Source organism: Aphelocoma coerulescens, unplaced genomic scaffold, assembly GCF_041296385.1.
Source record: "Aphelocoma coerulescens isolate FSJ_1873_10779 unplaced genomic scaffold, UR_Acoe_1.0 HiC_scaffold_581, whole genome shotgun sequence".
Classification (NCBI taxonomy): Eukaryota; Metazoa; Chordata; class Aves; order Passeriformes; family Corvidae; genus Aphelocoma; species Aphelocoma coerulescens.
In genome coordinates this window covers 1-15,317 of record NW_027183929.1, presented here as the reverse complement: position 1 = coordinate 15,317, position 15,317 = coordinate 1, and the positions used below count along the sequence as shown (strand labels likewise).

The 15,317-nt window shown below is 63.8% G+C and overlaps 1 protein-coding gene across 1 annotated transcript in view; it reads right to left on the bottom strand.

Moving 5' to 3' along the window:
* LOC138101959 (RNA-binding protein 10-like) overlaps positions 1-14,578 on the bottom strand; it is a gene marked incomplete at its 3' end in the record, with an annotated part of 36,510 nt that extends 21,932 nt beyond the window's left edge. The window contains 7 exon segments of the mRNA XM_068999702.1: positions 585-674; positions 1,865-1,963; positions 3,680-3,840; positions 6,523-6,681; positions 8,358-8,418; positions 9,741-9,827; positions 14,465-14,578. Of these exon segments, the coding sequence (XP_068855803.1) occupies positions 585-674; positions 1,865-1,963; positions 3,680-3,840; positions 6,523-6,681; positions 8,358-8,418; positions 9,741-9,827; positions 14,465-14,578 (771 nt within the window).
* Positions 14,579-15,317: the final 739 nt, after the last annotated feature.

Genomic DNA, 15,317 nt, shown 5'->3' with positions numbered 1-15,317 from the left:
CCCGCCCACCGCGAGGGGAGCCACGCCCACAGGGAGGGAGCCACGCCCCCATTGCCCAGCAGGCCACTCCCCATTAAAGCCCCTCCCCATTGGCCCCACCCACACCCCAAACCACGCCCACCCAGAGGCCACACCCAAGCCACGCCCACCTCTGTGCCCACCTGTTCCCAGTGCTCACCTGGGACAGTGCCCACACCTGTGCCCCCCCATGCCCTGTGCCCACCTGTGCCCCCCCAGCTCACCTGGGACAGTGCCCACCCCAGTGCCCACCCCTGTGCCCCCCCGTGCCCACCTGAGCTCACCTGGGACAGTGCCCACCCCTGTGCCCCCCCATGCCCTGTGCCCACCTGTGCCCCCCCAGCTCACCTGGGACAGTGCCCACCCCAGTGCCCACCCCAGTGCCCACCCCTGTGCCCCCCCGCGCCCACCTGAGCTCACCTGGGACAGTGCCCACCCCTGTGCCCCCCCGTGCCCCCCAGTGCCCACCCCCGTGCCCACCTGAGCTCACCTGGGACAGTGCCCACCCCCGTGCCCACCTGAGCTCACCTGGGACAGTGCCCACCCCCGTGCCCACCTGAGCTCACCTGGGACAGTGCCCACTGGGCAGCTGCGATGGCCGTGGAGGCGACCGAGGCTGCGCTGGCGCGGGGGGGCCCCTCCCCAGGCCCCGCCCCCTGCACGTCCCTGGGGGCGGAGCCTCGGCTCAGGGGAGGGGCTGGAGGTGGGGGAGGGGCTGGGGAGGGGCGTAAAGGGAAGGGGAGGGGCAGGAGGGCTGGGGGAGGGGTGGGAGGGGCAGGGGAGGGGCACAAAGGGTGGGGCAGGGCTTGAGGGTGGGGGAGGGGCTTAAAGGGGGACAGGCTTAAAGGGGGAGGGGCTTGAGGGGTGGGGGAGGGGCTTGAGGGTGGGGGAGGGGGGTAAAGGGAAGGGGAGGGGCTTAAAGAAAGGGGGGCTTGAGGAGTGGGGGAGGGGCAAAAAGGGAAAGGGAGGGGCTTGAGCGGGGGAGGGGCTTGAGGGGTGGGGGAGGGGCTTGGAAGTGGCACCGGGGCAGGGGGCGGGGCCTGGGCACAGGGGTGGGGCCGGTGCCTGGGGGGCGGGGCCGGGGGTGGGGGTGCTGCCCACACCCGGGGCTCGGTGCCCACACCCAGGGCTCGGTGCCCACACCCGGGGCTCGGTGCCCACACCCGGGGCTCAGTGCCCGGCTCGGTGCCCACACCCAGGGCTCGGTGCCCACACCCAGGGTCTCGGTGCCCACACCCGGGGCTCGGTGCCCACACCCAGGGCTCGGTGCCCACACCCAGGGCTCGGTGCCCGGCTCGGTGCCCACACCCAGGGCTCGGTGCCCACACCCAGGGCTCGGTGCCCGGCTCGGTGCCCACACCCAGGGCTCGGTGCCCACACCCAGGGCTCGGTGCCCGGCTCGGTGCCCACACCCAGGGTCTCGGTGCCCACACCCGGGGCTCGGTGCCCGGCTCGGTGCCCGGCTCGGTGCCCGGCTCGGTGCCCACACCCGGGGCTCAGTGCCTGGCTCGGTGCCCACACCCAGGGCTCAGTGCCCACACCCAGGGCTCGGTGCCCACACCCGGGGCTCAGTGCCTGGCTCGGTGCCCATTCCCAGGGCTCAGTGCCCACACCCGGGGCTCGGTGCCCGGCTCGGTGCCCACACCCAGGGCTCGGTGCCCAGCTCGGTGCCCGGCTCGGTGCCCGGCTCGGTGCCCATTCCCAGGGCTCGGTGCCCACACCCAGGGCTCAGTGCCCATTCCCAGGGCTCGGTGCCCGGCTCGGTGCCCAGCTCAGTGCCCGGCTCGGTGCCCATTCCCAGGGCTCGGTGCCCAGCTCGGTGCCCGGCTCGGTGCCCGGCGCTCACCCGCTTGGAGCCCTTGGCGAACTCCACGTTGATGCTTTTGCCGTCGATGTGCAGGGGGGGGTGCAGGGCCTGCAGCATCTGCAGCAGCTGCGCCGCCTCCTGCGGGCACCGCCCTCAGTGCCAACGCACAGCGCCCACCCCCAGTGCCACCAGTGCCAACCCCCAGTGCCACCAGTGCCCACCAGTGCCTCCCAGTGCCCACCAGTGCCCAAACAGTGCGACCAGTGCCACCAGTGCCCAAACAGTGCCATCCCAGTGCCTCCCAGTGCCTCCCAGCCCCACCAGTGCCCACCAGTGCACACCAGTGCCAACCTCCAGTGCCTCCCAGCCCCACCGGTGCCCACCAGTGCCTCCCAGCCCCACCAGTGCCCACCAGTGCCAACCCCCAGTGCCTCCCAGTGCCACCAGTGCCACCAGTGCCCACCAGTGCCCAAACAGTGCCAACCCCCAGTGTCCAACCAGTGCCCACCAGTGCCCACCAGTGCCCACCAGTGCCCAAACAGTGTCACCAGTGCCACCAGTGCCCACCAGTGCCCAAACAGTGCCATCCCAGTGCCCAAACAGTGCCCACCAGTGCCCAACCAGTGCCCAACCAGTGCCTACCAGTGCCCAAACAGTGCCATCCCAGTGCCCACCAGTGCCCAAACAGTGCCAACCCCCAGTCTCCGACCAGTGCCCCACCAGTGCCCCCCCAGCCCCTCCCAGTGCTCCCAATGTCCCCTCCCAGTCCCTCCCAGTCCCTCCCAGTGCCCCCAATGCCCCTCCCAGTGCCCCCAATGTCCCTCCCACTCCCTCCCAGTCCCTCCCACTCCTTCCCAATCCCCCCAATGTCCCCTCCCAGCGCCTCCCAGCGCCTCCCAGTCCCTCCCAGTTCCACCAATGCCCCCAATGCCCCTCCCAGCCCTTCTCAGTCCTTCCCAGTGCCCTCCCAGTGCTATCCCAATCCCTCCCAGTGCCCCCAATGCCCCCCCAGTCCCTCCCAGTGCTATCCCAGTGCCCCCAATGCCCCTCCCAGTGCCCCCAATGCCCCTCCCATTCCTTCCCAGTCCCTTCCCAGCCCCTCCCAATCCCCCCAATCCCCCCAATGCCCCTCCCAGCCCCTCCCACTCCCTCCCAGTCCCTCCCAGTCCCCCCCAGTCCTATCCCAGTCCCCCCAATGCCCCTCCCAGTCCCTCCCAGTGCCCCCAATGCCCCTCCCAGTGCCCCCAATGCTCACCCAGTCCCTCCCAGTCCCCCCCAGTTCTATCCCAGTCCCCCCAATGCCCCTCCCACTCCCTCCCAGTCCCCCCAATGCCCCTCCCAGTCCCTCCCAGTGCTATCCCAGTGCCCCCAATGCCCCTCCAGTGCTCCCAATGCCCCTCCCAGTGCCCCCAATGCTCACCCAGTCCCTCCCAGTCCCTCCCAGCCCCTCCCACTCCCTCCCACTCCCCCCAATGTCCCCTCCCAGCCCCTCCCAATCCCCCCAATGCCCCTCCCAGCCCCTCCCAGTCCCTCCCACTCCCTCCCAGCCCCTCCCACTCCCTCCCAATCCCCCCAATGTCCCCTCCCAGCCCCTCCCAGTCCCTCCCAGTCCCTCCCACTCCCTCCCAATCCCCCCAATGTCCCCTCCCAGCCCCTCCCAGCCCCTCCCAGTCCCTCCCAGTGCCCCCAATGCCCCTCCCAGTGCCCCCAATGTCCCCTCCCAGCCCTTCCCAGCCCCTCCCAGTCCCTCCCAGTGCCCCCAATGCCCCTCCCACTCCCTCCCAATCCCCCCAATGTCCCCTCCCAGCCCTTCCCAGCGCCTCCCAGTCCCTCCCAGTGCCTCCCAGTGCGCACCACGATGGTGCTGAGCTGCACGAAGGCGAAGCCGCGGTTCAGCTGCGTTTGCCGGTCCTTGATGACGCGGACGTTGGCGGCCGAGAGGGCGGCGAAGGGGGCGAGGGCGGCCAGGATGGACTCCAGGCTGCTCTGGGGGTGCAGGTTCCGCAGGATGATGGCTGCGGGCACAGCACGGGCACACCTGGGCACCTGGGGGCACCTGGGGGTACCTGGGTACAGCTGGGCACAGCTGGGATACACCCGGGCACAGCTGGGCACAGCTGCGGGCACAGCACGGGCACACCTGGGCACCTGGGGGCACCTGGGGGTACCTGGGTACACCTGGGATACACCTGGGCACAGCTGGGTACAGCTGCGGGCACAGCACGGGCACACCTGGGCACCTGGGGGTACACCTGGGGGTACCTGGGGGTACCTGGGATACACCTGGGCACAGCTGGGCACAGCTGCGGGCACAGCACGGGCACACCTGGGCACCTGGGGGCACCTGGGATACACCTGGGGGCACCTGGAGGTACCTGGGATACACCTGGGTACAGCTGGGTACAGCTGCGGGCACAGCACGGGCACACCTGGGCACCTGGGGGCACCTGGGGGTACCTGGGTACACCTGGGGGTACCTGGGTACACCTGGGGGTACCTGGGATACACCTGGGCACAGCTGGGTACAGCTGCGGGCACAGCACGGGCACACCTGGGCACCTGGGGGCACACCTGGGGGTACCTAGGGCACACCTGGGGGTACCTGGGGCACACCTGGGGGTACCTGGGGCACATCTGGGCACAGCTGGGGGCACCTGGGACACACCTGCAGGTACCTGGGGGTACCTGGGCACAGCTGGGGGCACCTGGGATACACCTGGGGGCACCTGGGGCACACCTGGGGGCACCTGGGGCACACCTGGGCACAGCTGGGGGCACCTCGGAACAGCTGGGTCACACCTGGGCACAGCTGGGTACAGCTGCGGGCACAGCACGGGCACACCTGGGCACCTGGGGGCACACCTGGGCACCTGGGATACACCTGGGCACAGCTGGAGGCACCTGGGCACACCTGGGGGTACCTGGGATACACCTGGGCACAGCTGGGCACAGCTACGGGCACAGCACGGGGCACACCTGGGGGCACCTGGGGGCACCTGGGGGTACCTCAGATACACCTGGGCACAGCTGCGGGCACAGCTGGGCACCTGGGGGCACCTGGGTACATCTGGGGGCACCTGGAGGTACCTGGAATACACCTGGGCACAGCTGGGCACAGCTGCGGGCACAGCACGGGCACACCTGGGGGTACCTGGGGTACACCTGGGCACAGCTGGGGGTACCTGGGATACACCTGGGGGCACCTGGGCACACCTGGGGGCACCTGGGCACAGCTGGGGGTATCTGGGGGCACATCTGGGCACACCTGGGAACAGCTGGAGGTACCTGGGGGCACAGCTGGGGGCACCTGGGCACACCTGGGCACACCTGGGGCCCTCCCGCCCTCCCCAGATCGATGCCAGGCCCCCCCCAAGGACCTCAGGAACTCCCAACCCCCCCTCGGGCCCCTCCCCCAAGAACCCCAAACCCCCCCAGCGTCCCCAAAAACCCCCAAATCTCCCCAAAATCCCCCTCAAAATCCCCCCCAAACTACCCCAAAAATCTCCAAATCTCCCAAAAAAACCCCAAAATCCTCCCCAAGTCCCCCCCCCCCAAAAAAACCAAAATCCCCCTAAATCCTCCCAAATCTCCCCCAAAATTCCCCCCAAAAATCCCCAAATCTCCCAAAACAAAAACCCCAACCCCCCCCAGATCTCCCCCAAATCCTCCCAAGACCCCCAAATCTCCCCCAAATCCCCCCAAAAAACCCCCCAAATGCCCCCCAAAAAAACCCCAAAATCTCCCTCAAAACTCCCCCAAATCCCCCCAAATCTTTCCCAAAATCCCCCCAAATCACCCCCAAATCCTCCCAGCATCCCCAAAACCACCCCAGAAATCCCCAAATCTCCCAAAAAACCCCAAAAATCCTCCCCAAATCCCCCCCAAAATCCTCCCAAATCCTCCCCAAAATCCTCCCAAATCCCCCCAAACCACTCCAAAAATCCCCAAATCTCCCAAAATCCCCCAAATCCCCCCAAACCACCCCAAAAATCCCGAAATCACCCAAAAAACCCCAAAATCCCCCTCAAAACTCCCTGAAATCCCCCCAAATCTCCCCCAAAATCCCCCCAAAATCCTCCCAAATCCCCCCCAAAATTCCCCCAAAAATCCCAAATCTCCCAAAAAACCCCAAATCCCGCCAAAATCACCCCAAAAATCCCTAAATCTCCCAAAATCCCCCAAAATCCCCCAAAACTACTCCAAAAATCCCCAAATCTCCCAAAATCCCCCAAAATCCCCCCAAAATCCCCAAATCTTCCAAAAAACCCCCAAAATCCCCCTCAAAACTCCCTGAAATCCCCCCAAATCTCCCCCAAAATCCCCCCAAAATCCTCCCAAATCCCCCCCAAAATTCCCCCAAAAATCCCAAATCTCCCAAAAAACCCCAAATCCCGCCAAAATCACCCCAAAAATCCCTAAATCTCCCAAAATCCCCCAAAATCCCCCAAAACTACTCCAAAAATCCCCAAATCTCCCAAAATCCCCCAAAATCACCCCCAAAATCCCCAAATCTTCCAAAAAACCCCCAAAATCCCCCTCAAAACTCCCTGAAATCCCCCCAAATCTCCCCCAAAATCCCCCCAAATCCCCCCAAAATTCCCCCCAAAATCCCAAAATCTCCCAAAAAAACCCCCAAAATCCCCAAATCCCCCCGAAATCCCCCCAAATTCCCCCCAAATCCCCCCTCCCCCACTCACTGTCGTTGGCGTTGTCAGCTCCGGGCTCGGAGCCCCCCGGAGCCCCCCCGGGGGGACCCCCAAGGGTGGGGCCGTAGGGTTGGGGGAGGGGCAGCAGCCCCCCACCCCCCCCCGGCAGCAGCTCCGGCCGGGGCCCCCCCGGACCCCTCTGCTCGGCCTCTGCACCCCAAAAAAAAACCACCCCAAAATCGGTGATTGGACCCCAAAAATGTAAATTAAACCCCCAAAAATCCCCCAAATCGGTGATTGGACCCCAAAAAACCCCCCAAAATTGGTGATTGAACCCCAAAAAAAAACCCAAAAAAAGCCCCAAAATTGATGATTGGACCCCAAAAAAACCCCAAAATCGGTGTTTGAACCCCAAAAATGTAAATTAAACCCAAAAAAATCCCCAAAATCAGTGATTGGACCCCCAAAAAAAAACCCCAAACCCCAAAATCGGTGATTGGACCCCAAAAAAAAACTAAAAATTGGTGATTAGACCCCAAATAAAACCCAAAATTGGTGATTGAACCCCCAAAAAAAACCCAAAATTGGTGATTTAACCCCTAAAAAACCCAAAAATCAGTGATTGGACCCCACAAAAATCCCAAAATCAGTGATAGAACCCCAAAAAAACCCCAAAAAACCCCAAAATCGGTGATTGGACCCCAAAAAAACCCCCAAAACCCCAAAATCAGTGATTGGACCCCAAATAAAACCCAAGATCGGTGATCAAGCCCCAAAAGTTAAAATTAAACCCAAAAAATCCCAAAAAATATCAGTGATTGAACCCCACAAAAACCCCAAAAATCAGTGATTGAACCCCAAAACTGAAGGCTCAAACCCCAAAAAACCCCAAAATCAGGGGATTCAACCCCAAAAAACCCCAAGAATCAGTGACTGAACCCCAAAAGTTGAAATTAAACCCCCAAAAAACCCCAAAAATCAGTGACTGAACCCCAAAATCAGAGGTTAAACCCCAAAAAACCCCCAAAAATCAGTGATTGAACCCCAAAATCTGGGGTTAAACCCCCAAAAACCCCCAAAAATCAGTGACTGAACCCCAAAATCAGGGGTTAAACCCCAAAAAACTCCCAAAAATCAGTGATTGAACCCCAAAAGTTGAAATTAACCCCCAAAAAACTCCCAAAAATCAGTGATTGAACCCCAAAAGTTGAAATTAAACCCCAAAAAACCCAAAAATCAGTGATTGAACCCCAAAATCAGGGGTTAAACCCCAAAAAACTCCCAAAAATCAGTGATTGAACCCCAAAAGTTGAAATTAAACCCCAAAAAACCCCAAAAATCAGTGATTGAACCCCAAAAGTTGAAATTAACCCCCAAAAAAACCCAAAAATCAGTGATTGAACCCCAAAAGTTGAAATTAAACCCCAAAAAACCCAAAAATCAGTGATTGAACCCCAAAATCAGGGGTTAAACCCCAAAAAACTCCCAAAAATCAGTGATTGAACCCCAAAAGTTGAAATTAAACCCCAAAAAACCCCAAAAATCAGTGATTGAACCCCAAAAGTTGAAATTAAACCCCCAAAAAACCCCAAAAATCAGTGATTGAACCCCAAAATCTGGGGTTAAACCCCCAAAAAAAACCCAAAAATCAGTGATTGAACCCCAAAAGTTGAAATTAAACCCCAAAAAACTCCCAAAAATCAGTGATTGAACCCCAAAAGTTGAAATTAAACCCCCAAAAAAAACCCCAAAAATCAGTGACTGAACCCCAAACCTGGGGGTTCTCTGCGTTTTGGGGAGAACCCCGAGGATTTTGGGGAGCTTTGGAGCAATGGAGGGGTCTCGGGGAGGGGGGAGGGATGAGGGCGGGGATTTGGGTCACTCACCGGCCTTGGGGACGCCGCACTTGAAACATTTCTCGCGTCGCTTGAAGTTCTGCACCCCACACTGAGAACCCCAAAAAGTCACCCCAAAAATGGCCCCAGACACCCCAAAAAACCGCCCTGAGCACCCCAAACACCCCAAAAACTGCCCTGAGCACCCCCAAAAACCGCCCTGAACACCCCAAAACACCCCAAAAAACCGGCCTGAACCCCCAAAAATGGCCCAGACACCCCAAAAACCGCCCTGAGCACCCCAAAACACCCCAAAAACCGGCCTGAACCCCCAAAAATGGCCCCAGACACCCAAAAACCGCCCTGAGCACCCCAAAACACCCAAAAACCGGCCTGAACACCCCAAACCACCCCAAAAACCGCCCCAGACACCCCAAAAACCGCCCTGAGCACCCCAAAACACCCCAAAAACTGCCCTGAGCACCCCAAAAACCGCCCCAGACACCCCAAAACACCCCAAAAACTGCCCTGAACACCCCAAAACACCCCAAAAACCGCCCTGAACACCCCAAAAACCGCCCTGAGCACCCCAAAACACTCCAAAAATGGCCCTGAACACCCAAAAATGGCCCCAGACACCCCAAAACACCCCAAAAACCGCCCTGAACACCCCCAAAACCGCCCTGAACACTCCCAAAACACCCCAAAAAACCGCCCTGAACACCCCAAAAACCGCCCTGAGCACCCCAAAACACTCCAAAAATGGCCCTGAACACCCCAAAAATGGCCCCAGACACCCCAAAACACCCCAAAAACTGCCCTGAACACCCCAAAACACCCCAAAAACCGCCCTGAACATCCCAAAAACCGCCCCAGACACCCCAAAACACCCCAAAAACCGCCCGGAACACCACAAAACACCCCAAAAACCGCCCTGAACACCCCAAAAAACCGCCCCCAACCCCTTTGTGCCCACCCTAACGCCCCCAAAATCCCCAAGTCCCCCCCCAAAATCGCTTCAGGACCCCCCAAATCCTCCCCCCACCCCTTGGTGCCCCCCAACCCCTTTGTGCCCACCCCAAACCCCCCCAAAACCCCCGATTCCCCCCCAAAATCGCTTCAGGACCCCCCAAATCCCCCCCCCTGGTGCCCCCCCAGTGCCCCCCAACCCCTTTGTGCCCACCCCAAACCCCCCAAAACCCCCAAATCCCCCCCCGGTGCCCCCCGGTGCCCCCCCAACCCCTTTGTGCCCACCCTAAACCCCCCCAAAATCCCCGATTCCCCCCCACAATCGCTTCAGGACCCCCCAGTGCCCCCAAATCCCCCCCCCCGGTGCCCCTCGGTGCCCCCCAACCCTTTGTGCCCACCCCAAACCCTCCCAAAACCCCCAATCCCCCCCCCCGGTGCCCCCCGGTGCCCCCCGGTGCCCCCCACCTTGGCACAGAGCCAGTCCTCGTTGATCTTGGGTTTGGGGTCACTGTAGTGCAGGGACACGCGGTGCCCCAGCAGGGTCAGCCCGGCCTGGGGGCACAGAGGGGGCACAGAGGGGGGTCAGGGGGGCACAGAGGGGGGGCACAGAGGGGGTCAGGGGGGCACAGAGGGGGTCAGGGGGGCACAGGGGGGCACAGAGGGGATCAGGGGGGCACAGGGGGGTCAGGGGGGCACAGGGGGGCACAGAGGGGGCACAGAGGGGATCAGGGGGGCACAGGGGGGTCAGGGGGGCACAGGGGGGCACAGAGGGGATCAGGGGGGGCACAGGGGGGTCAGGGGGGGCACAGGGGGGCACAGAGGGGGCACAGAGGGAGTCAGGGGGGCACAGGGGGGGTCAGGGGGGCACGGAGGGGGTCAGCGGGGCACAGGGGGATCAGGGTGGTCAGGGGGGGCACAGAGGGGGCACAGAGGGGGCACAGAGGGGATCAGGGGGGCACAGGGGGGTCAGGGGGGCACAGGGGGGCACAGAGGGGGTATGGGGGGCACAGGGGGTCAGGGGGGCACAGGGGGGGCACAGAGGGGGTCAGGGGGGCACAGAGGGGATCAGGGGGGCACAGGGGGGCACAGAGGGGGGCACAGAGGGGGTCAGGGGGGCACAGAGGGGATCAGGGGGGCACAGGGGGGGTCAGGGGGGCACAGAGGGGGCACGGAGGGGGTCAGGGGGGCACAGGGGGGCACAGGGGGGTCAGGGGGGCACGGGGGGCACAGAGGGGGGCACAGAGGGGGTCAGGGGGGCACAGGGGGGGGTCAGGGGGGCACAGAGGGGGTCGGGGGGGCACAGGGGGGCACAGAGGGGGCACAGAAGGGGGGCACAGGGGGGCACAGGGGGGGTCAGGGGGGCACAGAGGGGGCACAGAGGGGGTCAGGAGGGTACAGGGGGGGTCAGGGGGGCACAGAGGGGTCCAGGGGGGCACAGGGGACAGGCGGTGCCCCAGCCCGGCCCAGGGGGGCACAGGGGGGGCACGGGGGGGGCACACACAGGACTCGTTTAGAGGGGCACCAAGGGGGCAGCTGGATGGCAACTGGGGGGCACCAGGGGGGAGTTTGGGGGCACCAGGAGGGGAATCTGGGGGGGCACCAGGCACGAACTGGGGGGGCACCAGGGGGGCACCAGGGGGTGGAACTGGGGGGCACCAGGACACGAATCTGGGGGGCAGCCGGGAGTGAATGGGGGCACCAGAGCTGGCCCCAGCTCATACTGGGCACACTGGGACCCAAACTGGGCACACTGGGACTCAAACTGTGGGCACCATCACAGCTCAAACTGGGCACACTGGGGCTCATACTGGGCACACTGGGGCTCAAAATGGGAGCACCATCAGCTCAAACTGGGCACACTGGGACGCAAACTGGGGACGCTGGGGCGCAAACTGGGGGCACCATCACAGCTCATACTGGGCACACTGGGGCACAAACTGGGCACACTGGGACCCAAACTGGGCACGCTGGGGCGCAAACTGGGGGCACCATCACAGCTCAAACTGGGCACACTGGGACTCAAACTGGGCACACTGGGACCCAAACTGGGCACACTGGGGCTCAAACTGGGAGCACCAACACAGCTCAACTGGGCACACTGGGGCTCAAACTGGGCACACTGGGACCCAAACTGGGAGCACCATCACAGCCCATACTGGGCACACTGGGGCTCAAACTGGGGGCACCATCACCCCTTATACTGGGCACACTGGGACCCAAACTGGGCACACTGGGACTCAAACTGGGGGCACCATCACAGCTCAAACTGGGCACACTGGGACCCAAACTGGGGGGCACCATCACAGCTCATACTGGGCATACTGGGACCCAAACTGGGGGCACCATCACAGCTCAAACTGGGTACACTGGGACCCAAACTGGGGGCACCATCACAGCTCATACTGGGCATACTGGGACCCAAACTGGGGGCACCATCACAGCTCAAACTGGGTACACTGGGACCCAAACTGGGGGGCACCATCACCCCTTATACTGGGCACACTGGGAGCACCATCACAGCTCAAACTGGACATACTGGGACTCAAACTGGGCACGCTGGGGCGTAAACTGGGAGCACCATTACAGCTCAAACTGGGCACACTGGGGCTCAAAGTGGGAGCACCATCACAGCTCAAACTGGACATACTGGGACCCAAACTGGGCACACTGGGGCTCAAACTGGGCACACTGGGGCTCAAACTGGGGGCACCATCACAGCTCAAACTGGGCACACTGGGACCCAAACTGGGAGCACCAACACAGCTCAAACTGGGCACACTGGGGCTCAAACTGGGCACACTGGGACCCAAACTGGGGGCACCATCACTCCTTATACTGGGCACACTGGGACTCAAACTGGGCACACTGGGGCGCAAACTGGGCACACTGGGGCGCAAACTGGGCGCACCATCACAGCTCAAACTGGGCACACTGGGGCTCAAACTGGGAGCACCATCACAGCTCAAACTGGGCACACTGGGGCTCAAACTGGAGCACCATCACAGCTCAAACTGGGCACACTGGGACCCAAACTGGGAGCACCAACACAGCTCAAACTGGGCACACTGGGGCGCAAACTGGGAGCCACCATTACAGCTCAAACTGGGCACACTGGGACCCAAACTGGGGGCACCATCACAGCTCAAACTGGGCACACTGGGGCGCAAACTGGGGGCACCATCACCCCTTATACTGGGCACACTGGGACTCAAACTGCGCACACTGGGGCTCAAACTGGGGGCACCACCACAGCTCAAACTGGGCACACTGGGGCTCAAACTGGGCACACTGGGGCGCAAACTGGGCACACTGGGACCCAAACTGGGGGCACCATCACTCCTTATACTGGGCACACTGGGAGCCAAACTGGGCACACTGGGGCTCAAACTGGGAGCACCATCACAGCTCAAACTGGGCACACTGGGGCTCAAACTGGGAGCACCATCACAGCTCATACTGGGCACACTGGGACGCAAACTGGGGGCACCATCACAGCTCATACTGGGCACACTGGGGCACAAACTGGGCACACTGGGACCCAAACTGGGCACACTGGGGCGCAATCTGGGGGCACCATTACAGCTCAAACTGGGCACACTGGGACCCAAACTGGGGGCACCATCACTCCTTATACTGGGCACACTGGGACTCAAACTGGGCACACTGGGGCGCAAACTGGGAGCACCATCACAGCTCAAACTGGGCACACTGGGGCGCAAACTGGGAGCACCATCACAGCTCAAACTGGGCACACTGGGGCGCAAACTGGGGGCACCATTACAGCTCAAACTGGGCACACTGGGGCTCAAACTGGGAGCACCATCACAGCTCATACTGGGCACACTGGGGCTCATACTGGGCACACTGGGACCCAAACTGGGGGCACCATCACAGCTCATACTGGGCACACTGGGGCTCACCAGTACAAACCAGTAACCCCCACCATAGAACCTCAGCCGGCTCCCCCTCCCCCACCTTTGCGGCCCCCTCCCCTCCCCCACCCCAGGCCCCTTCCCCCGCCCCTCCCCACCTGGTTGGCCTCCATCCACCTGTGCAGCCCCTCCCCCACCTGCGGCCCCTCCCCCTGCTCCTCCCCCACCTCCACAGCCCCTCCCCCACCTGCTCAGCCCCTCCCCCAGCCCCTCCCCTCCCCCAGCCCCTCCCCCACCTGGTTGGTCTCTATCCACCTCCACAGCCCCCACCCCGCCCCTCCCCCACCTGGTTGGCCTCCATCCCCCGCCCCTCCCCCACCTGCTCAGCCCCTCCCCCAGCCCCTCCCCCACCCCGCCCCTCCCCCACCTGGTTGGCCTCCAGCCACCTCCACAGCCCCTCCCCGACCCTTGGCCCCTCCCCTGCTCCTCCCCCACCTCCACAGCCCCTCCCCCACCCCAGCCCCTTTCCTCAGCCCCTCCCCCACCTGCTCAGCTCCTCCTCCACCTGGTTGGCCTCCATCCTCCGCCCCTCCCCCACCTGCTCAGCCCCTCCCCTCCCCCACCCCCGGCCCCTTTCCTCAGCCTCTCCCCCACCTGCACAGCCCCTCCCCCACCCGCGCAGCCCCTTCCCCAGCCCCTCCCCCCACCCCGCCCCTCCCCCACCTGCTTGGCCTCCATCCACCTCCACAGCCCCTCCTCAACCCTTGGCCCCTCCCCTGCTCCTCCCCCACCTCCACAGCCCCTCCCCCACCCAGCCCATTTCCTCAGCCCCTCCCCCACCTGCTCAGCCCCTCCCCCACCTGCTTGGCCTCCATCCCCCGCCCCTCCCCCACCTGCTCAGCCCCTCCCCCACCCCGCCCCTCCCCCACCTGGTTGGCCTCCATCCACCTGTGCAGCCCCTCCCCCACCTGCGGCCCCTCCCCCTGCTCCTCCCCCACCTCCACAGCCCCTCCCCCACCTGTGGCCCCTCCCCCCAGCCCCTCCCCCACCTGCTTGCCCTCCATCCCCCGCCCCTCCCCCACCCCCGCCCCTCCCCCACCTGGTTGGTCTCTATCCACCTTCACAGCCCCTCCCCCACCCCCGGCCCCTTTCCTCAGCCTCTCCCCCACCTCCACAGCCCCTCCCCCACCCGCGCAGCCCCTCCCCCAGCCCCTCCCCCACCTGCTTGGCCTCCATCCACCGCCCCTCCCCCAGCCCCTCCCCCACCCCAGCCCCTCCCCCCACCCCCGCCCCTCCCCCACCCCGCCCCTCCCCCACCTGGTTGGCCTCCATCCACCGCGCCGCCTCCTGCACGTGATGGAATTCCACGAAGGCGAAGCCGCGGCTCTGACCTGCAATGGGTGGGGGGGGAGGGGCAGGGGGAGCACCCATGGGTGCTGCTGGGACCCCACCCCCACCCCCACCGCCCCCGCCTCCCTGAGCCGGCTTTGGGCAGCCGGGGGTGACTCGGGGACCCTCGTGGGACCCCCGAGGTGACGCCCTGAGGGTGCTGCTGGCGGCCCTCGAGAGGATGGGTGCCCCCCCTGAGCCTGGTGAGGCACCCATGGGTGCTCCTGGGGTGGGGTCTGGCACCCCTGGGTGCTCCTGGGAGGGGTTTGGCACCCCTGGGTGCCCCTGGGGAGGGGTCTGGCACCCCTGGGTGCTCCTGGGGAGGGGTCTGGCACCCCTGGGTGCCCCTGGGGAGGGGTCTGGCACCCCTGGGTGCTCCTAGAAATGGGATCAACACCCCTGGGTGCTCCTAGGGAACGGTCTGCCACCTCTGGGTGTTCCCTAAGTCTGACACAGCACCCCTGGGTGCTCCTGGGGAGGGGTCTGGTACCCCTGGATGCTCCTGGGGAAGGGATCAGCACCCCTGGGTGCCCCCTGAGTCTGGCACAGCACGCCTGGGTGCTCCTGGACAGGAGTCTGGAACCCCTGGGTGCTCCTGGGGAGGGGATCAGCACCCCTGGGTGCTCCTGGGGAAGGGTCTGGAACCCCTGGGTGCTCCTAGAAATGGGATCAGCACCCCTGGGTGCTCCTGGGGAAGGGTCTGGAACCCCTGGGTGCTCCTAGAAATGGGATCAGCACCCCTGGGTGCTCCTGAGGAGGGGTCTGGCACCTCTGGGTGCTC